The sequence below is a fragment of the Amblyraja radiata genome, chromosome 10 (genome assembly GCF_010909765.2).
Source record: "Amblyraja radiata isolate CabotCenter1 chromosome 10, sAmbRad1.1.pri, whole genome shotgun sequence".
Classification (NCBI taxonomy): domain Eukaryota; kingdom Metazoa; phylum Chordata; class Chondrichthyes; order Rajiformes; family Rajidae; genus Amblyraja; species Amblyraja radiata.
In genome coordinates this window covers 69,620,471-69,643,812 of record NC_045965.1, presented here as the reverse complement: position 1 = coordinate 69,643,812, position 23,342 = coordinate 69,620,471, and the positions used below count along the sequence as shown (strand labels likewise).

The following is a 23,342-nucleotide window of genomic DNA, read 5'->3' as shown; positions in this document are numbered from 1 at the left end:
GGCAGAGAATTCCACAGACTCACCACTCTGTGTGAAAAAGTATTTCCTCATCTCCGTTCTAAATGGCTTACCCCTTATTCTTAAACTGTGGCCCCTGGTTCTGTTCTCACCCAACATCGGGAACATGTTTCCTGCCTCTAGCGTGTCCAAACCATTAATAATCTTATATGTTTCAATGAGATACCCTCTCATCCTTCTAAACTCCAGAGTGTACAAGCCCAGCCGCTCCATTCTCTCAGCATATGACAGTCCCGCCATCCCAGGAATTAACCTTGTGAACCTATGCTGCACTCCCTCAATAGCAAGAATGTCCTTCCACAAATGGATGACAGTGGGTCCCAGATGGGGAGGGGAGGGGATGGATGAACAAAATCATGAGCAGATTAGATCGGGTAGACACAATGAACCTCATGCCCAGATTAGGGCGATGGAGAACCAGAGGACTTGGGTTCAAGGTTAAGAGGGGAATATAATTACTGGAAACCTGCACGTCACGGTGGTGCAGCGGGTAGAGCTGCTGCCTCACAGCGCCAGGGACCCGGGTTCCATCCTGACTACGGGTACTGTCTGTAAGGAGATTGTACCTTCTCCCCGTGACCTGCGTGGGTTTTCTTTGAGATCTTCGGTTTCCACCCACACTCCAAAGACGTGCAGGTTTGTAGGTTAATTGGCTTGGTGTAATTGTAAATTGTCCCTAGTGTGTGTGGGATAGTGTTCGTGTGTGGGGATCGCTGGTCGGTGTGGACTCGGTGGGCCGAAGGACCTGTTTCTGTGCTGTATCTCTAAACTAATCTGAGGGGTAACATTTCCACAGAGAGTGTGGTGGAGGTAGGGAACGAGCTGCAAGAGGAAGTAGTTGAGGCCGGTAATATCACAACATATAAGAGACATTTAGACAGGTACATGGATAGGACAGGTTTAGAGGGATATGGACCAAACGCAGGCAGGTGGGGGACTAGTGCAGATGGGGCATGTTGGTCGGTGTGGGCAAGTTGGGCCGAATCAAGTTGGCCACTCTGTATCAGTCTGTGCCTCTATGAACAAGGTGAGAGGTGAAATGGGTGGCCAGGTGAGTGAGTGAGGGAGAGGTGCAGGGGGATGTAGGTAGATCACCTGCAATTGGAGAATTCAATGATCGTACAATGAATAATGAGTAAGCCATTTAGAACGGTGATGAGGAAACACTTTTTCTCACAGAGAGTTGTGAGTCTGTGGAATTCTCTGCCTCAGAGGGCGGTGGAGGCAGGTTCTCTGGATACTTTCAAGAGAGAGCTAGATAGGGCTCTTAAAGATAGCGGAGTCAGGGGGTATGGGGAGAAGGCAGGAACGGGGTACTGATTGGGGATGATCAGCCATGATCACATTGAATGGCAGTGCTGGCTCGAAGGGCCGAAGGGCCGAATGGCCTATTCTTGCACCTATTGTCTATTGTACCATTTGATTGTGAGCTACCCGACTATAATATGAGATATTGTTCTTCCAATTTGTATTTGTGGTCTCTCTGTAGCGTTGGTATAAAGGGTCAGCATAGAGTTTGTGGGCAGAAGGGCCTGTATTTGTGTAGCAAGAGACGAAGATATAGTTGTGGTTATTCTTTCTATTTCAGTGCTACATTTGTACAGGTACACACTCTGGGTTTGAAGCATTTGCTGTGTAGTGAGGAAGGAGCTGGGTACAGCCGGACCTGCTAGCTGACCACGGCCGGCTGCAGGGGCTGGAGGTCAGGCGGGCGCGGCAGAGGCCAGGGTGTGGGTGGTGGGGAGATGGCGGCTGATTCCTGGCAGCTTCACAGGGCCTGGCGTGCCCTTCCCGACGGCGGTTGTCAGCTTGAGCGGCTTCACCGTGGCTCTGGCACGGAGCAGCCGGTCTCTGGCGGTCAACGAGACGACAGTGTTGGCCGCAGTGTCCGCAGCCTGGCCCTCCGCCTGGACCGCCAGCTGTCTGTGTGGGCACAGGGACACGGCTTGGTCAGTCAGCGGCTGTAGGTACAGTACCCTCACCCCGAGCGGAAACCCCCCCCCCCCCACACAACGAGTGAACTCCCTGACGAGGTAAACCTCACCCCCCCAAAGGAAAACCTCACCCCCCCCTCCCCGGGGAAAACCTCCCTCAACCCCACCCCCTGAGGAAAAGCTTACTACCCCCACACCTCACACCCACCCCCCCCACCTCACACCCCCCCCCACCTCACACCCGCCCCCTCCCCTCATCACACCCCCCCTCCCCTCCTCACACCCCCCCTCCCTCCTCACCCCCCCCCTCCCCTCCTCACACCCCCCCTCCCCTCATCACACCCCCCCTCCCCTCCTCACACCCCCCCTCCCCTCCTCACACCCCCCTCCCCTCCTCACACCCCCCTCCCCTCCTCACACCCCCCTCCCCTCCTCACACCCCCCTCCCATCCTCACACCCCCCTCCCTCCTCACACCCCCCCTCCCATCCTCCCACCCGCCTCCCATCCTCACACCCCCCCTCCCCTCCTCATCCCACCCCCCCTCCCCTCCCTCCCCCCCCCCCCCTCCCTAACCCCCGTCCTCCCACCCCCCTCCCTCCTCCCCCGCCCCCGCTCCTCCTCCCCCTCCTCCCCCCCCCCGCCTCCCCTCCTCCCACCCCCCCCTCCCCTCCCTCCCCCCCCCCCTCCCCGCGTCCCCCCGTAATCCCTCCCTCCCCTCCCCCTCCTCCCCAAGGTACTCCTGCCTGCCCCCCCGGGCCTCCCTCCTCCCCCCGCGGGTCCCCCCCTGTCCCCTCCTCCCCCCCCCCTCCCCTGTCCTCCCCTCCCCCCCCCTCCCCTCATCCTCCCCCCCCCCCTCCCCTCCTCCCCCGCCTCCCCCACCCCCCTCCCCCCCCTCCTCACGGCCCCCCCTCGCACCTCCTCCGCCCCCCCGCCTCCCTCCTCCCACCCCTCCTCCCATCCTCCCCCCACGCCCCCTCCCCTCCTCACCGCCCCCCCCTCCCCTCCTCCCACCCCCCCCTCCCCTCCTCACACCCCCCTCCCATCCTCACACCCCCCCCCACCTCACACCCCCCAGATCCCATCTCTCTGTTCTTATCTCATTTTTCCCATGAGAAGCCAAATGCTGGCGAAAGGTGAAGCATGAACAGAACTGCAGGCTATACTCCAGTCAGAAACACATCGTGCTGCTTCAGTCTGAAGAAGGGTGTCGACCCGAAACGTTGCCTATTTCCTTTGCTCCACAGATGCTGGCTGCCTCACCCGCTGAGTTTCTCCACCACTTTTGTCTCCCTTGCTGCTTTATAACTTGGGTCAGCCTGCATTTCGAGTATTATATGCCGTTCTGATCGCCCATTACTGAAAGGATCTCGAAGCTTTGGAGAGGGTTTAGAAGAGGTTTAGCAGAAAGCTAGCTGGATTAGTTGTAAGGAGAGGCTGGAGAAACTTGAATTATATTCCCCCGAGCGCGGGGGCTGGGGGGATGCCTATAGAAGTGCAGACAACTAGATAAGGTAGACACTCACAACCTTTTCCCAGGGCAGAAGGTTTTTCCATAAAGCTTTTCACTGTACCTAGGCACACTTGACAAAACCCTAACCTAAAACCGACACTAACCCTGACCCAGCCCAAACCTAACCCTAACCTGGCCCAGCCCAACCCTAACCCTAACCCCACCCATCCCCACCCAACCCTAACCCCAACCCCCACCCCCAACCCCCACCCACAACCCCCACCCACACCCCAACCCCCACCCCCACCCCTGCCCCCACCCACAACCCCCACCCCACACCCACCCCAACCCCCACCCCCCACCCACAACCCCAACCCCCACCCCACACCCACCCCAACCCCCACCCACAACTCCAACCCCCACCCCCCACCCCAACCCACACCCACAACACCCACCCACAACCCCCACCCCCACCCACAACCCCAACCCCCACCCCACCCCCACCCCAACCCCCACCCCCAACCCCCACCCCTACACCCACCCACAACTAACACCCACAACCCCCACCCCAACCCACAACCCCCACCCCCACCCCCACCCCTACCCCCACCCCCACCCACAACCCACAACCCCCACCCCAACTAAACCAAAGTAACCGGTGCCAGCGTGGGTGCCATGCCCTCACCTGTCCAGCATGTTGTCCTTGATCTGCCCCTTCATCAGGCTGGCGTGCAGTTTGACGTTCCTGGCCATCTCCAGCTTCTGCTGCCGCACATGTTCGTTCTTCTCCCTGATCTGCCTCTTGAGCGAGGTGTGTGCCATCATGGTGTAACGGCAGTTGAACTCCCTGGTGGATTGCTGCTCCATGGCTCGCTGGTGCCTGTCCTCCATGGACACAGCGTTGTTATGGCGGAGCTGCCTCAGGGACTCCACACGCTCCACCTGTCGCCGCAGGATAGCCTGCTCACCACGGGCCCTGTCCTCCCGGTGCTGGATCAGTGGCCTGGCCATTCTCAGCTCCGCCTGGCCCTGCAGCTGGCAACGAGCCTGGTCCTCAGCTGCCTTCTGCCGGCGGGTGCGATCATCGCGGACACGCTGCCTGGCCACTCTCTCCCGCTCGCTGTAGGCTCGCTGGATGGCAGCAAAGGGTGCCAGGCTGACGCAGCCAAAGGACTTGGCGTAGAGCCGGGTGCCCACCCTAACCGGCGGGCGGTAGGTGAAGCTGGGCTGTGGCCGGTCCTTGCCCATCTGGTGCAGCTGCTGGATGCCTTGACGTACGTCCTGCCCCGACACCCAGTGGGTGAGCAGCATCTCGCGGGCACGGTTAGGCTGCTGCAGGATCTGGCACGGCTTGACTGTGACTTCATCCACATCCTCCACCTCCTCCTCCTCCTCCTCCTCCTCCTCATCCTCATCCTCATCCTCATACATCCACGAACCAAATCCCAACACACCTGCACACACAGACAAACTCATAGGGCGAACGTCGTAAAGCTGCAAAGAGTGCAGAGATAGACACAGAATGCTGGAGTAACTCAGCAGGTCAGGCAGCATCTGTGGAGAACATGGATAGGTGACGTTTCACAGAGTGCTGGAGTAACTCTGAGGCACTGTCTCACTACTCCCCCTCTGTGCTACCGCAGCCATCTGCGTTTCCTCACATCTTTATTCCTTGGAGCGCAGGAAGTTGAGGGTGAATCTTATACTTTGTAAGTCCTTTACGGGCAGCACGGTGGCGCAGCGGGTAGAGCTGCTGCCTCACAGCGCCAGAGACCAGGGTTCGATCCTGACTACGGGTGCTGTCTGTACGGAGTTTGTACGTTTTCCCCGTGACCGCGTGGGTTTTCTCCAGGTGCTCCGGTTTCCTCCCACATTCCAGAGATGTACAGGTTTGTAGGTTAATTGGCTTGGAATAAATGTAAATTTTCCCTAGTGTATGGGAAAGTGTTAATGTGCGGGGATCGCTGGTCGGCACGGACTCGGTGGGCCAAAGCACCTGTTTCTGCACTGTATCTCTAAACTAAAGTAATAGGAGCAGAATTAGGCCATTCGGCCCATCGAGTACTCCACTACTCAATCATGCTGATCTATCTCTCCCTCCTAACCCCATTCTCCTGCCTTCTCCCCATAACCTCTGACACCCACACTAATCAAGAATCTATCTATCTCTGCCTTGAACATTTTATTTTAAAATATATAGTGTAGAAAATCATGAGGGGAATAGATAGGGTGAATGCATGGTCTTTTACCCAGGGCAGGGAAAGGAAGAACCAGAACAAGGTTTAAAAGGAATCTGAGGGGTAACTTTTCACACAGAGGGTGGTGGGTATGTGGAACGAGGTGCCAGAGGTGGTAGTTGTGGCTGGGACTATCCTGGCAACATCCTCATAAATCTTTTCTGCACTCTTCCCAGCTTAACAGCATCTTTCGTACAGCGGGGAAACCAGAACAGGCATGGACATGGCCTGACTGATTTTGGGGAAGTATGGTGGAACACAAAATGGGATTTTAAGTAGGTTGCACGTGGTATAAGAAATAAATTACTCCTCATCGCCTTCCTAAAACAATGTCCGTTGATGGATGCAGCAAATTGCAGAGATGGATTGAAGGAGGAGTTAACATAGAAACATAGAAACATAGAAAGTAGGTGCGAGAGTAGACCACCAGGTCCGTCGAGCCCGCACCGCCATTCGCTCATGGCTGAACACTAAACAGACACACTTACCCACAAACAGTAGACACAAGACACAGAACACAAGACACTACCCTCCCCTTTATACCGCTATCACCCCTCTCCACCCCAAGAACCTCGTGATCTCCTGGGGGAGGCAAAAAACCGGATAAAAACCCAGGTCCAATTCGGGAAAAAAATCCGGGAAATTCCTCTCCGACCCCAATCCAGGCGATCGACACTTGTCCAGGAGATCACTCAGGTCTTACTATACTAACCATACCTAGGTCCATATCCCTGCCCTCTCCCCGTAGCCCCTTATCCCCTTGGCAGCTAAAAAAACATCTATTTTAGTCTTAAATATATTTAAAGTTTCTGCTTCCACTGCTCCCTGGGGCAGTGAATTCCATAAATTAACCACCCTCTGGGTGAAGAAGTTCTTCCTCATCTCAGTTTTAAAAGAGCCCCCCCTTATTCTGCAACTATGTCCTCTAGTTCTAGTTTCCCCGATCATTGGGAACATCCTCGGTGCATCCACCCGATCAAGGCCCCTCACGATCTTATATGTTTCAATGAGATCGCCTCTCATTCTTCTAAACTCCAAAGAGTAGAGTTCCAGCCTACTTAACCTTTCCTCATATGTCAATCCCCTCATTGCAGGAATTAATCTTGTAAACCTTCGCTGCACTGCCTCCAGGGCTAGTACATCCTTTCTTAAGTATGGACCCCAGAACTGTACACAGTATTCCAAATGTGGTCTCACTAATACTGTGTACAGCTGCAGCAAGACCTCCGTGTTTTTATACTCAATCCCCCTAGCAATAAAGGCCAAAACTCCATTGGCCTTCCTGATTGCTTGCTGCACCTGCATACTAACTTTTAGTGATTCATGTACTAATACCCCTAGATCCCTTTGCGTTGCATTACAACGCAGCTCCTCCTCATTTAGAAAATAACTTGCCCTATCATTTTTTCCCCAAAGTGAATGACTTCACATTTATTAGTATTAAATTTCATCTGCCAAGTTGTTGCCCACTCACCTAGCTTATCTATATCCTTTTGCAGACTCTTCCTATCCTCCTCATCCCCTACTTTTCCTCCCATTTTTGTATCGTCCGCAAATTTTGATATATTACACTTGGTTCCCTCCTCCAAATCATTTATATAAATTGTGAACAACTGGGGTCCCAGCACCGACCCTTGCGGAACCCCGCTAGTTACCGGTTGCCATCCCGAGTATGAACCATTTATCCCCACTCTCTGCTTCCTATTTGTTAGCCAATCCTCTACCCATGCTAATATATTACCCCCAATCCCATAATTTTTTATTTTTAGCAATAGTCTCTTATGTGGCACCTTGTCAAAAGCCTTTTGGAAGTCCAAGTATAAGCCTTTTGGAAGTCCAAGTATAGTTGGGTGAAGACAAGATGAAGAGTTGTGATTGTGGCAGTGAAGATCCTCACGCTGATACCACCCTCTGTCATTGATGCTGGAATCTTGAGCAAAGACACAGAGTGCTGGAGGCAGCGTCTGTGGAGGGAAATGGACCAGCCATGTTTCGGTTTGAAGAAGAGTCTCCACCCGAAACGTCACTCCATAGATGCTGCCTAACCCGCTGAGTTTCTCCAGCTTTTTGTCTACTTTTGGTTTGAGACCCTTCTTCAGACTCGACGAGCAGTCTGAAGAAGGGTCCTGACCCAAAACATCAGCTGTCCATTCGCCTCTACAGGCGCTGCCTGACCCGCAGAGTTCCTCCAGCACTTTGTGTTTTACTTGAAAGGCTAATGCTAGTGGTTAGAAAACCATTCAGGCTACGTGGGATTGTATACCACAGCACAAACTATACCTTATCATCTAACTTGGTGACGTCGCCAGCTCGGCTATTTATAAATAGAGTGAAAAGCCGAGATCCCAGCATAGAATCAGCATTATTGCCGTACACAGTTCTGCTATATTCAGCAGCGCTGTACGATCTGATCAGGCAAAGATCTGCTCTCAGGGAGGGCTGGGGAGAGCGAGCAGGCGCCAAGAGGCACAGACTCAAAGGTAAATAGTTTCCCATTCAAGATGAAGGCTCGGAATTCTTTCCGTCAGAAGGCTGTGAATATTTGGCCTTCTCTACCCCAGGGGGCGGTGAACACTGAATCCTTAAGTGGATTCAAGAAAGACAGCTTTTCAACGGGAGGAGTGATCAAAGATTGTTTTAGTTAAGTTTATTGTCACGTGTACCGTGGTAGAGTGAAAAGCTTTTGTTGTGTGCTAACCAGTCAGCGGGAAGACAAGAGATAGACACAAAAAGCCGGAGCAACTCAGCGGGACAGGCAGCATCTCAGGAGAGAAGGTGACGTTTCAGGTCGAGATCTCAACCCGAAACATCACCCATTCCTTCTCTCCAGAGATGCTGCCTGTCCCGCTGAGTGACTCCAGCTTTTTGTGTCTCTCTTCAGTTTAAACCAGCATCTGCAGTTCCTTCCTACACAGCAGAAAGACAATACATGATTACAATCGATCCATTTACAGTGCATAGATACATGATATGGGAATAGTGTTTCATGCTGGGTAGAGCCAGCAAAGTCCGATCAAGGATAATCCGAGGGTCACCAATGAGGTAGATAGCAGTTCAGTAACGCTCTCTGAAGCAGCAGAGGTGAGGAGATGATGGGATGAGTTAATTTGATTAGTGCGGGTGTCAGGGGTTATGGGGAGAAGGCAGGAGAATTGGGTTAGGAGGGAGAGATAGATCAGCCATGATTGAATGGCGGAGTAGACTTGATGGGCTGAATGGCCTAATTCTGCTCCTATATACTTTTCACCTTAAGAACATGAAATGTCAGGTTACAGGTGCTGAAGCCCACACACCTGCACCCATATCTAATGTACCCACCTGTCCCCATACCTAATCCACACACCTGCACCCATATCTAATGTACCCACCTGTCCCCATACCTAATCCACACACCTGCACCCATATCTACACACCTGCACCCATATCCACACACCTGCACCCATATCCACACACCTGCACCCATATCTAATCCACACACCTGCACCCATATCCACACCTGCACCCATATCTAATCCACACACCTGCACCCATATCTAATCCACACACCTGCACCCATATCCACACACCTGCACCCATATCTAATCCACACACCTGCACCCATATCTAATCCACACACCTGCACCCATATCTAATCCACACACCTGCACCCATATCCACACACCTGCACCCATATCCACACACCTGCACCCATATCTAATCCACACACCTGCACCCATATCTAATCCACACACCTGCACCCATATCCACACACCTGCACACATATCCACACACCTGCACCCATATCCACACACCTGCACCCATATCCACACACCTGCACCCATATCCACACACCTGCACCCATATCCACACACCTGCACCCATATCTAATCCACACACCTGCACCCATATCCACACACCTGCACCCATATCCACACCTGCACCCATATCTACACACCTGCACCCATATCCACACACCTGCACCCATATCCACACACCTGCACCCATATCCACACACCTGCACCCATATCCACACACCTGCACCCATATCCACACACCTGCACCCATATCCACACACCTGCACCCATATCCACACACCTGCACCCATATCCACACACCTGCACCCATATCCACACACCTGCACCCATATCTAATGTTTGTGGATTTCAATCCTGACAATAGGAGGCAGAACAGGACAGCACAGGAACAGGCCCTTCGGCCCAAAATGCCCGTGCTGAACATGACAGCAATATGAACTAATGTCCTCTGCCTGCACGTGATCCATATTCCTGTATTCCCACATACAGCAAGGAAGCCCAACCCCTTCAGTACAACCTGCCCACGCTGACCAACAAGTCCCATCTACACCAGTCCCACATGCCTACATGTGATCCATATTCCTGTATTCCCACATACAGCAAGGAAGCCCAACCCCTTCAGTACAACCTGCCCGCGCTGACCAACAAGTCCCATCTACACCAGTCCCACATGCCTGCATGTGGTCCATATCCCTCCAAATCTGTCCTATCCACGTACCTGTCTTGCGATAGTACCTGCCTCAACTACCTCCTCCGGCAGCTCGTTCCGCGCACCACCACCCTCTGTTCAAAAACATCCCCTGCGCATCCCATTCAACAGCCCCGACCACGGGTGAACAAAGAGGAAGGTGACTGATTTATTGCCTTCCCTCACTGTGGGAAACGTTGACCGCGCTGTGTGGGGGATGTTCATGTTAAACTCTGTGTATTGTGTTCCTTTTATTCGTAAGGCTGTGTTGTAACTCAAATCTCACTGCATTAATTGGTGCATGTGACAATCTTGAGCTGTGTCCTCTGGTCTTTGATACTTCCACCCTGGGTAAAGTTACTGCCCACCCAACCCATGCCCCTCACACTTCTATACACGTCCAGCAGCTTTCCCCCCAGCCTCTGACACAAGAGAAAACAATCCAACCTCTCCTCCTGGCTAATCCCCTCCAATCCTGGCAACATTGAAGGAAGGACAATAGACAATAGACAATAGGTGCAGTAAGCCTTTTGGCCCTTCGAGCCAGCACCGCCATTCAATGTGATCATGGCTGATCATCCACAATCAGTACCCCGTTCCTGCCTTCTCCCCATATCCCCTGACTACGCTATCTTTAAGAGCCCTATCTAGCTCTCTCTTGAAAGCATCCAGAGAACCTGCCTCCACCGCCCTCTGAGGCAGAAAATTCCACGGACTCACAACTCTCTGTGAGAAAAAGTGTTTCCTCGTCTCCGTTCTAAATGGCTTACCCCTTATTCTTAAATTATGGCGTGCACAGCCTAAAGTTTTAACCCAACCACAACCCAAGAAAATAGGCAACGTTTCAGGCGTGTGTGTGTGTGTGTGTGTGTGTGTGTGTGTGTGTGTGTGTGTGTGTGTGTGTGTGTGTGTGTGTGTGTGAATGAGCGAGTGTGTGTGTGCGCGCATGTGCGTGTGTGTGTGTACATATAGAGATCTTCTTGCGTATTTAAGAAGGACTGCAGATGCTGAAAAATCGAAGGTAGACAAAAGTCCTGGAGAAACGTTGCCTATTTCCTTGGGTTTCAGCCCGAAACGTTGCCTATTTCCTTCGCTCCATGGATGCTGCTGCACCCGCTGAGTTTCTCCAGCACTTTTGTCTACCTTCTTCTTGCGTATGGCGTGCACAGCCTAAAGTTGTAGGACAACTTGTTCTATTTGATCTTATTTGATTGTGCACGCCAGGTTGATTGCATTCGTCGAAACAGGGCGGACCACGTGAAGGTTGCAATCTCCCTACCCCCCCCCCCCCCCCCCCGCCTTCAACCTGAGACAGCTGGCAACCTTCCAACCAACTCAAGCAATTGCTCAATTGAGAATAAGTGGGCCAACACATTAATAATTTCCTCTCTGCGACGGCCAGCGTTGCAGCTCCAACATTAGTCCACGCTTAATATCATTAATTCTCCCATCACCATTTTTAGATCGACACCAAATCGACCAGGTTCCTCAATTTATCTGTAGTTTTCCCGTCTCACTGACTGTGAGATTAACTATTCAGTAAGGCTCCATCTTCACATTCCCAATTAAGCTATCTGGGGTGTCAGTCAATGAGCAGTGACTACACTAGTGCTGTAACAATCTGTACTCTTCTCATTGAAGTCCCTCGCACACTCTATCAAACTCTCTTTCTGCATATCTTATGCCAACCCAGTGCGTCTTTATACTTTGTTTACAGGATCTCCACCCCTTCTCATTTTGTACAATCAGTTTCTTCTTGTTTTTTCACTTCCCCTGTCATACCACGTCGATGAATTAAACATGTGCGCTACACAATCAAACAGTACGGAAACAGGCCCTTCAGCCCACCGCGTCCGTGCCGACCCATCTAGACCAACCCCATCCCCCGGAACCGGGTCTGGAACCTTCTCTACATCGAGGATTCAAGCGGGCGTGCAGATATTTGTTAAACATCGTGAGGGTCTCTGCCTCCATCATCCCCCCCCCCCCCCCCCCCCCCCCACAACCCCCCCTCAGGTCATGTGTTCCAGAATACACCCCCCCCCCCCCCCGTGGGAAAACGCTCCTCCACCCCATAAAACGTTTAGTTTGGAGAAGGGAGACAAAAATGCTGGAGAAACTCAGCGGGTGAGGCAGCATCTATGGAGCGAAGGAAATAGGCGACGTTTCGGGTCGAGACCCTTCTTCAGACAGTTTACAGTAGTTTAGTTTAGACTACTAAGTGAAAACGTTGCCGCTGAGGTCCCTCTTAAATCTCTCCCCTCTCCACCTTAACCCCGTGCCCTTTAGTTTTAGAATCCACTACCATGGGGAAGGGACTGAGTGCACACTTTATCCGTGCCCCTCATCATCATTGTTCTTTAAGTTGTACCACAACCTCCCCGATGTAACGTGTAGGATGGAACTGCAGATGCTGGTTTACACCGAAGATAGAAACATAGAAACATAGAAAATAGGTGCAGGAGTAGGCCATTCGGCCCTTCGAGCCTGCACCGCCATTCAATATGATCATGGCTGATCATCCAACTCAGTATCCTGTACCTGCCTTCTCTCCATACCCCATGATCCCCTTAGCCACAAGGGCCACATGTAACTCCCTCTTAAATATAGCCAATGAACTGGCCTCAACTACCTTCTGTGGCAGAGAATTCCACAGATTCACCACTCTCTGTGTGACACAGAGTGCTGGAGTAACTCAGCGGGTCAGGCAGCATCTGTGGAGAACATAGATAGGTGACGTTTCAGGTCGTAATCCTTCTTCTACTCTGACCATTCACGCCCTACAGTAACTCCTTTTCTCCACAGATGCTGCCTGACCCACTGAGTTACTCCAGCACTTTGTGTCTGTCTTTGGATGAAGGCAAATACTGTTCACCAGGTCCTACCAAACATTCCCTGGAAGAAGGTCCAGTGATGCCATGCTGGTGTTGGCTTTACATGGGCAGTGGGCTGCCAAGGCAATTCCTCTCCTGTACTTACCCGGGACGGGGGTGACGTTGGGCCAGTCAGGCATCCTTTGCCTGGGAGAGTTGCTCCTGTGGCAGTTGTTGTCCCAGCTCTTCCCCTGCGAGACGTGCGGGTACAGGCCTGACGTTAGTTCCTTGGCCTCATAGCGAGCCTGGATGAAGAGCACGTCACACAAATAACTACACGCCTGTCTGCTGCATCAGCAGCCAAAGGCAGAGACAAGAACATTACAAACGCTGGCTGCCCACACACGCACACGCACGCACGCTCACACACACCCCCACACACACGCACGCACACGCACGCTCACACACACACGCTCACACGCACGCTCACACACACGCACACACACGCACGCTCACACGCACACTCACACACACGCTCACACGCTCACACATGCTCACACACGCTCACACGCTCACGCACACACGCTCACACACGCACACACGCACGCACACACACACACGCTCACACGCACGCTCACACGCACGCTCACACGCACTCACACACACGCTCACACGCTCACATGCTCACACGCTCACACGCTCACACACACACACGCTCACACACACACACACGCACACACACTCATATGCTCACACGCACACGCACACACACACGCTCACACGCACACACACGCTCACACGCACACACGCACACGCTCACACACACGCTCACACATGCTCACACACGCTCACACACATGCTCACACATGCTCACACACGCTCACACACACGCTCACACACACGCTCACACACGCTCACACACACGCTCACACGCACACTCACACACACGCTCACACATGCTCACACACGCTCACGCTCACGCACACACGCTCACACACGCACACACGCACACACGCACGCACACACACACACGCTCACACGCACGCTCACACGCACACTCACACACACGCTCACACGCTCACACATGCTCACACACGCTCACACGCTCACGCTCACACGCGCACACACGCACACACACGCTCACGCACACACACTCATATGCTCACACACACACACACACACGCTCACACGCACACACACACGCTCACACGCACACGCTCACACACACGCTCACACATGCTCACACACGCTCACACACACACGCTCACGCTCACACACGCTCACGCTCACACACACGCTCACACACACGCACACACGCACACGCTCACACACACGCGCACACGCACACACACGCGCACACGCACACACACGCTCACACACACACGCACACACGCTCACGCACACACACGCTCACGCACACACGCACACACGCACACACGCACACGCTCACACACACACACGCACACGCTCACACACACACACACACACGCTCACACACACGCTCACACACACACACACAACTTTTTCGGTGACTGCCGGCACCCGTCATAGGTCGTTGCAGGTCGGCGAAAAATGTTCAACATGTTGAAAATCCGGCGGTGACCAGAAAGACGCTACGACTCTTTGGGCGACTGAGGAGACGACTCACGACCATACAGGCGACATGTCGCGGGGTGAAGCCTGTATGGTCGTGAGTAGTCGCCCAACGAGTCGTACCTTGTTTAAACTAACACTCAAGAGAGTCAAAAGTGTTTAACTATCACATGTATCCGCAACGGGACAATGAACATTTAGTGGACCAGGGGTCTCCACCCAAAACATCACCCATTCCCACTAAGGATTGGACAGGCCAGGCGGAGGGAAAGGGTTGACAAATGTGGGCAAGTGGGACTAGCCCAGAATGTTTCAGTTTCACTTTAGTTTATTGTCCTTTGTACCGAGGTACAATGAAAAGCTTTTTTATTGCGTGCTGTCCAGTCCGCAGAAAGACAATGCATGATTACAATTGAGGAAGGACATTCTTGCTATTGAGGGAGTGCAGCGTAGGTTCACCAGGTTAATTCCCGAGATGGCGGGACTGTCATATGCTGAGAGAATGGAGCGGCTGGGCTTGTACACTCTGGAGTTTAGAAGGATGAGAGGGTATCTCATTGAAACATATAAGATTGTTAAGGGTTTGAACACACTAGAGGCAGGAAACATGTTCCCGATGTTGGGGGAGTCCAGAACCAGGGGCCACAGTTTAAGAATAAGGGGTAAGCCATTTAGAACAGAGACAAAGAAACACTTTTTCTCACAGAGAGTGGCGAGTCTGTGGAATTCTCTGCCTCAGAGGGCGGTGGAGGCCGGTTCTCTGGATACATTCAAGAGAGAGCTAGATAGGGCTCTTAAAGATAGCGGAGTCAGTGGATATCGGGAGAAGGCAGGAACGGTGTACTGACTGTGGATGATCAGCCATGATCACATTGAATGGCGGTGCTGGTTCAAAGGGTCGAATGGCCTACTCCTGCACCTATTGTCTATTATCTAATCGATCCATTTGCAGTGTATAACCAGCTTGTCCAGCATGGGCAAGATGGGCTGATGGGCCTGTTTCCGTGCTGTACGGCTCCGTGAGTGTATGAGTCCGTGCAGGAACAGAGGGGTGCGGCGGCAGAGGTGGGAGAGTGATTAATACAGAGTCAGGGGTTCCTGGGGCTCAGGGTCGGGGGTGGGGGTTACACATGTGGGGTGCGGGTGGTAACGCCGCTGGTACAGAATGGGTCGACTGGGCTAGTATTCACTGGAATTTAGAACGGTGAGAGGGGATCTTATAGAAACATTTACAATTCTTACAGGATTGAACAGGCCAGATGCAGGAAACATGTTCCTCATGTTGGGGGAGTCCAGAACCAGGGGTCACACAGTTTAAGAATAAGGGGTTGGCCATTTAGGACTGAGATGAGGAAAAACGTTTTCACCCAGAGAGTTGTGAATCTGTGGAATTCTCTGCCACAGAAGGCAGTGGAGGCCAATTCACTGGATGGTTTCAGGAGAGTTAGATTTAGCTCTTAGGGCTAACGGAATCAAGGGATATGGGGAGAAGGCAGGAACGGGGTACAGATTGTGGATGATCAGCCATGAACATATTGAATGGCGGTGCTGGCTCGAAGGGCCAAATGGCCTCCTCTTGCACCTATTTTTCTATTTTCTATGTTTTCTATCCTGAGATGTTGCCTGTCCCGCTGAGACACTGCAGTATTTTGCGTCTATCTTTAGTGGTAAGGTTAGTTCTGCACGCGTTGTGGAGAAAGATTCCGGCGATGGTACCAGTGTACAGTTTGGAACAAGGACAGTTTGATGCAACCAACAAAAGGGCAGACATAGGTTTGAAGCCATGCGAGATAAAAGATATTGGACAGGTATGTGGATGGGAAAGGTTTGGAGGGATATGGGCCAATGCAGGTCGATGGTACTAGCTCAGCTGGAGCATCTTGGTTGGTATACATAAGTTGGGCTGAAGGGCCTGTCGGCGTGCTGCATCACCCTATAGCTCCACGCTGGGTTGGAAATAAGGTCATAAGTGACAGGAGCAGAATTAGGCCATTCAACCCATCAAGTCCACTCCACCATGACTGATCTACCTCTCCCTCCTAACCCCATTCTCCTGCCTTCTCCCCATAACCGCTGACACCCGTACTAATCAAGAATCTGTCCATCTCTGCCTTAAATATATCCACTGACTTGTGGCCTCCACAGCCGTCTGTGGCAAAGAATTCCACAGATTCACCACCCTCTGACTAAAGGAATTCCTCCTCATCTCCTTCCTAAAGGAACGTCCTTTAATTCTGAGGCCGTGCCCTCTGGTCCTAGACTCTCCCACTAGTGGAAACATCCTCTCCACATCCACTCTATCCAGGCCTTTCACTATTCTGTACGTTTCAATGAGGTCCCCCCTCATAAACTCCAATGAGTTCAGGCCCAGCGTTGACAAACGGCCTGGGCCTGCAGAAAGCTGGACTTGTGGAGGAGTGTGAGCCAGTAACACAGAAGGTGACTCATGAATCTCATTGGCAATGCAAGAGGTCTTCTCTCCTTGGACAGCAATGAAAATATGAGGTTCATTCTCAAAGAAAGTAGTTAAAGCAAATCACGGAACAGCACAAATCTGTGAGCAAATAGAAGTGGGTCAGAAGATTACAAGCTGCCTTGCAGCTGTACAAGTGGTTGGTGAGACCGCACTTGGAGCACTGTGTGCAGTTCTGCTCACCCAGCTACAGGAAGGGTAGGAGAAACAAGGAACTGCAGATGCTGGTTTACAAAAAAAACAACAGAAAGTGCTGGAGTAACTCAGCGGGTCAGGCAGCATCTGTGGAGAACATGGATAGGTGACGTTTCACAGAGTGCTGGAGTAACTCAGCGGGTCAGGCAGCATTCTTCATGCTGATTGTTGGGTGGGAGGGAGGGGGGAGAAGAACTACTATCTACCTCTTTAGTGACCCTCGGTCTGTTTTCACGCTGTGTCTCTAAACTAAACTCCTTGATCGGACGTTACTGGCTTTACCTTGCACTAAACATTATTCCTTTATCATGTATCTGTACACTGTGGACGGTTCGATTGTAATCATGTATTGTCTTTCCGCTGACTGGTTAGCACGCAACACAAACTTTTCACTGTACCTCGGTACACGGGACAATAAACTGAACTGAATTGAAAAGAAAGGTAGAGAAGCAGGGAAGAGCGTGGCAGGTAACAGGTGGAGGTGGGTGAGGCAGGTGGAGGTGGGTGGGGATGGGCATGGGGGTTGCCACGGCAGAGGAGGGCAGGTGGAGGTGGGTGAGGCAGGTGGAGGTGGGTGGGGATGGGAAGGTAACCGGTGGGTGATGATGGGCACGGCAGGGGAGGGGAGGTGGGTGAGGCAGGTGGAGGTGGGTGATGCTGGGCATGGGGGTTGCCGCGGCAGGGGAGGGCAGGTGGAGGTGGGTGGGGATGGGCAGGTGGAGGGTGGGTGATGATGGGCACGGCGGGGGAGGGGGAGGTGGGAGATGCGTTACCTGCAAGGTCTTCACTTGCAGCTGGTTGATGTGTAGTTGCACAGCCTGCCGCTGGCCCCCCTGCCTGCGGTTCCTCTCCACCTGCAAGAACCAGGATGCAGCTCGTCACCAGGTGAGCAGGGATTAGAAAGCTAGCGGAAGATTAGGAACATGCTGGATCAATGAAAGTGAGTAAATAAATGTCAAGTGTGTGTGTGCGTGCGTGTGGCAGCTCAGGCAATGACTGCTTTGCCAGGAGCTCCCTGTCTCCACCTGCATGGCTCACTCAGGCAAGGGGGTACAAAGGGAGGGATTCTGAGAAAAACACACACACACACACACGCACACGCACACGCACACGCACACGCACACGCACTACGGCAAGCTTCCAAGCAGTCACTTGTTGTCATAACACTCGCCACTACACTGCACCTCCACAAAGCCACAAACACTGTTTGCAGATTGTTAACATGCATTCGTTTTATCCTTGTGTAAGAAAGAACTGCAGATGCTGGTTTAAATCAAACGTAGACACCAAATGCTGGAATCCAATCCAATCCAATCCAACTTTATTTGTTAAGCACTTTAAAACAACCAATGTTGACCAAAGTGCTGTACAGAAGAATAAACAACACATCATAAACAGACAACATAACAGCTCACATGAGGCGCAAAAATTACATATAACTCAGCGGGTGAGGCAGCATCTGTGGAGAGAAGGAATGGGTGACGTTTCGGGTCTCGACCTGCAACATCGCCCATCCAGAGATGCTGCCTCACCCGCTGAGTTACTCCAGCATTTGGTGTCTACCTTTGGTTTTATCTGCAGTAGTTATTAGTTTAATAAATTAGACGTTCATTTTTAAGAACGGTTAAGAAACAATTAGACAGGTACACGGATAGGACAGGTTTGGAGGGATATGGACCAAACGCAGGCAGGTGGGACTAGTGTAGATGGGACATGTTGGCCAGTGTGGGCAAGTTGGGCCGAAGGGCCTGTTTCCACACTGTATCACTCTATGTCTCTGTTGATAGGTCACAAAATCTAAACAGAAGAGGAAGGTATATTGATTGAAAGAAATTGTGGATAAAACTAGCTCGATTTGTAACTGATTATGTACATGGGCATCCTTTAGTTGACAAAATAGCACTGACTCCATGTGGACAATACTCTCATTGTCAACACACACACACATTTCCCCACTATTTCATGAAGGTTTCAATTATCCTAAAAAGATGAGAGTGGAGCCAATATTGTAACGCTGAGCACTGTGTACATTCATTATTCATGTGGCACCTGTGGGGGCGGGAGAGGAAGAGAGAGAGAGACAGAGAGAGAGACAGAGAGACAGAGAGAGAGACAGAGAGAGACAGAGACAGAGAGACAGAGAGAGAGAGAGACAGAGAGACGGAGAGACAGACAGAGAGGCAGACAGAGAGACAGAGAGAGGGACAGAGAGAGACAGAGGGAGAGAGAGACAGAGGGAGAGAGAGACACACAGAGAGAGTGAGACAGCGAGAGAGAGAGAGAGAGAGAGAGAGAGAGAGAGAGAGAGAGAGACAGAGAGAGAGACAGAGAGGCAGAGAGACAGAGAAAGGGGAAATATACATTTTGGATTCACCATGTAGCAATTACAGCAGTGTTTACACATAGTCCCCCCATCTCAGGGCACCATAATGTTTGGGACACAGTAACGTCATGTAAATGAAAGTAGTCATGTTTAGTATTTTGTTGCATATCCTTTGCATGCAATGACTGCTTGAAGTCTGCGATTCATGGACATCACCAGTTGCTGGGTGTCTTCTCTGGTGATGCTCTGCCAGGCCTGTATTGCAGCCATCTTTAGCTTATGCTTGTTTTGGGGGCTAGTCCCCTTCAGTTTTCTCTTCAGCATATAAAAGGCATGCTCAATTGGGTTCAGGTCGGGGGATTGACTTGTCCACTCAAGTATTTACCAATTTTTAGCTTTGAAAAACTCCTTTGTTGCTTTAGCAGTATGTTTGGGATCATTGTCTTGTGTAGAATGAACCGCCGGCCAATGAGTTTTGAGGCATTTGTTTGAACTTGAGCAGATAGGATGTGTCTATATCCTTCAGAATTCATTATGCTACTACCATCAGCAGTTGTATCATCAATGAAGATAAGTGAGCCAGTACCTTCAGCAGCCATACATGCCCAGGCCATAACACCCCCACCAGTGTTTCACAGATGAGGTGGTATGCTTTGGATCTTGGGCAGTTCTCTCCTCCATACTTTGCTCTTGCCATAACTCTGATATAAGTTAATCTTCGTCTCATCTGTCCACAAGACCTTTTCCCACAACTGTGGTTGTTCTTTTAAGTACTTCGTGGCAAACTGTAACCTGGCCATGCTATTTTTGCGGCTAACCAGTGGTTTGCATCTTGCAGTGTTACCTCTGTATTTCTGTTCATGAAGTCTTCTGCGGACAGTGGTCATTGACAAATCCACACCTGACTCCTGAAGAGTGTTTCTGATCTGTCGGACAGGTGTTTGGGGATTTATTTTATTATAGAGAGAATACTCCTGTCATCAGCTGTGGAGGTCTTCCTTGGCCTGCCAGTCCCTTTGCGGTTAGTAAGCTCACCAGTGCTCTCTTTCTTCTTAATCTTTCTACACCTTTCTTTATTTTATTTTATGTTAGTGGAGGTCTTCTATGTGGGGGGTGGGGGTGGGGAAGGGGGAAACTTTATTCTTAGTCCCCTACCTGGTCGGAGAGGCAGCATCCCTCCGTGCTGTTTCTTCGCCCTGTCCTCGCGGCCTACCACCGAAAGTGGAGTGGCGTTTTCCTGTCGGGACCGGCTGGGACTACAGCTTCGGCGGCGGTGGCGCAGCGCTGGGATACCAACACGGAGCGGGCGATGCTTACCGGGTCGCCGTGCGGTAAGCTCCGGAGCGCTTTGGTCGCCGACTTCCAACATCGCGGAGCTGTGGCTGCGGGCGTTCGGCCGCGGGCGGCGCTGGATTTGGATTTGGAGCGCCGCAGAGCCAGAGATCGAGTTCGCCGGGGTCGGAGCTCCAGCCGGCGCGGCCGGAGGACTACGAGTGCCGCGGTCTCCGGTCTCCGGGGAGGGGACAGCCGCTCCAGACTTTTCCAAGCCGCTGAGGAATGTTTCACTCGACGCCGATGTTTCATCTTTACGGCAAGAGGGCCCTGAAAATCATCGGACTGGCTGCACGGCCACAGATGGGCCCTGACCTCGGGATGTTTTACAGAGGAAGAGGACTTAACTTTCTGGTGCCTTTCCCCCGCAGTGGAAATGTTTTGATTCTGCTGTGGGGGGATGTTTGTGTTGAACCCTGTACTATGTTGTGTCCATTTTTATTCTTTTTTTTTTTTTTTAAACCTTTTTCTATGGTTTGCAATGGAACTTATTATTATTTAAATTATGTAAAGCGCTTTGGGGTCAATGCAAATTGGCTTAAAATGCGCTATATAAATAAAATTTACTTACTTACTTACTTACTTACTTAATGATGTTCCAAACAGTTGATTTTGGTAAGCCTAAGGTTTGGCTGATGTCTCTAACAGTTTTATTCTTGTTTCTCAGTCTCATAATGGCTTCTTTGACTTTCATTAGCACACATTTGGTCCTCGTGTTGATAAACAGCAATAAAAGTTTCCAAATGTGATGGAAAGACTGGAGGAAAGACTAGGTACTGAGAGCTATCTTATACCTGCATTAAGGAGGCAATTAAACACACCTGAGCATTTACAAACACCTGTGAAGCCATGTGTCCCAAACATTATGGTGCCCGGAAATGGGGGGGACTATGTATAAACACTGCTGTAATTGCTACATGGTGAAACCAAAATGTATAAAAATGACCTTTAATAAAATCTGACAATGTGCACTTTAACCACATGTGATTTTTTTCTGTTACAAATCTCAAATTGTGGAGTACAGAGGCAAATAAATAAATGATGGGTCTTTGTCCCAAACATTATGGAGGGCACTGTATATCCATTGACTTGGTCTCCACAGCCGTCTGTGGCAAAGAATTCCACAGATTCACCACCCTCTGACTGAAGAAATTCCTCCTCACCTTCATAACAGAATGTCCTTTAATTCTGAGGCTGTGACCATTGGTCCTAGACTCTCCCACTAGTGGAAACATCCTCTCCACATTGGACGGCAAGGTGGTGCAGCGGGTAGAGCCACTGCCTCACAGCGCCAGAAAACCGGGTTCAATCCTGACTACGGGTGCTGTCTGTACGGAGTTTGTACGTTCTCCCCGTGACCTGCGTGGGTTTTCTCCGGGTGCTCCGGTTTCCTCCCACACTCCAAAGACGTGCAGGTTTGTAGGTTAATTGGCTTGGTCTAAAAGTAACCCAGAGAGTTGTGGAATTCTTTGCTTCAGAAGGCAGTGGAGACTGATTCACTGAATGCTTTCAAAAGAGAGTTAGATAGAGCTCTTAGGGGTAGCGGAATCAAGGGATATGGGGAGAAGGCAGGAACGGGGTACTGATTGTGGATGATCAGCCATGATCATATTGAATGGCGGTGTTGGCTCGAAGGGCCAAATGACCTATTCTGGCACGGAGTGCTGGAGTTACTCAGCAGGTCAGGCAGCATCTGTGGAGAACATGGATAGGTGACGTTTCACAGAGTGCTGGAGTAACTCAATGGGTCAGGCAGCATCTGTGGAGAACATGGATAGGTGACGTTTCACAGAGTGCTGGAGTAACTCAGCGGGTCAGGCAGCATCTGGTGAACATGGACAGGTGACGTTTCACAGAGTGCTGGAGTAACTCAATGGGTCAGGCAGCATCTGTGGAGAACATGGATAGGTGACGTTTCACAGAGTGCTGGAGTAACTCAGCGGGTCAGGCAGCATCTGGAGAACATGGATAGGTGACGTTTCTGTGGAGAGAGGGAATGGGCGACGTTTCGGGTGGAGACCCTTCTTCAGACTGGTTAGGGGGAAAGGGAAAGGCGAGATGTAGACGGTGATGTAGAGCCTTGTGTTGCTGGAGCAGTAACGTTAGCAGCGGGCTGCTCCTGTGCAGTGGCATCAGACCCACCGCCCACTCACCCACAGACTTCCATCCTGTAGCAGGTGGATACCTCGCCCACACAAGGTGTTCACCTCCACACACACCACACCTTGGTGACCTGGGCTTGACGTGGCTCTGGTGAAACAAAACACAGATGTCATGAAGTCACAAGCTGCAACAGGGACAGAGAAGATTTACGAGGATGTTGCCAGGACTAGAGGGTGTGAGCTACAGGGAGAGGATGAGTAGGCTGGGTCTCTATTGCATGGAGCGCAGGAGGATGAGGGGAGATCTTATAGAGGTGTGCAAAATCATGAGAGGAATAGATCGGGTAGATGCACAGAATCTCTTGCCCAGAGTAGGGGAATCGAGGAC

General features: G+C 51.5%; 1 protein-coding gene across 1 annotated transcript in view; it reads right to left on the bottom strand.

Annotated features, from left to right (window-relative positions):
- Positions 1 to 1,584: 1,584 nt before the first annotated feature.
- Positions 1,585 to 23,342, bottom strand: part of LOC116978085 (leucine-rich repeat and IQ domain-containing protein 3-like) — a 49,428-nt gene continuing 27,670 nt past the window's right edge. Inside the window, exons 5-9 of the mRNA XM_033029112.1 lie at positions 23,006 to 23,102; positions 17,971 to 18,051; positions 13,103 to 13,241; positions 4,090 to 4,858; positions 1,585 to 1,941 (exon numbers count right to left, since the gene is read on the bottom strand). Of these exons, the coding sequence (XP_032885003.1) occupies positions 1,722 to 1,941; positions 4,090 to 4,858; positions 13,103 to 13,241; positions 17,971 to 18,051; positions 23,006 to 23,102 (1,306 nt within the window). The 3' untranslated portion in view covers positions 1,585 to 1,721. The remainder of the gene's footprint in view (positions 1,942 to 4,089; positions 4,859 to 13,102; positions 13,242 to 17,970; positions 18,052 to 23,005; positions 23,103 to 23,342) is intronic.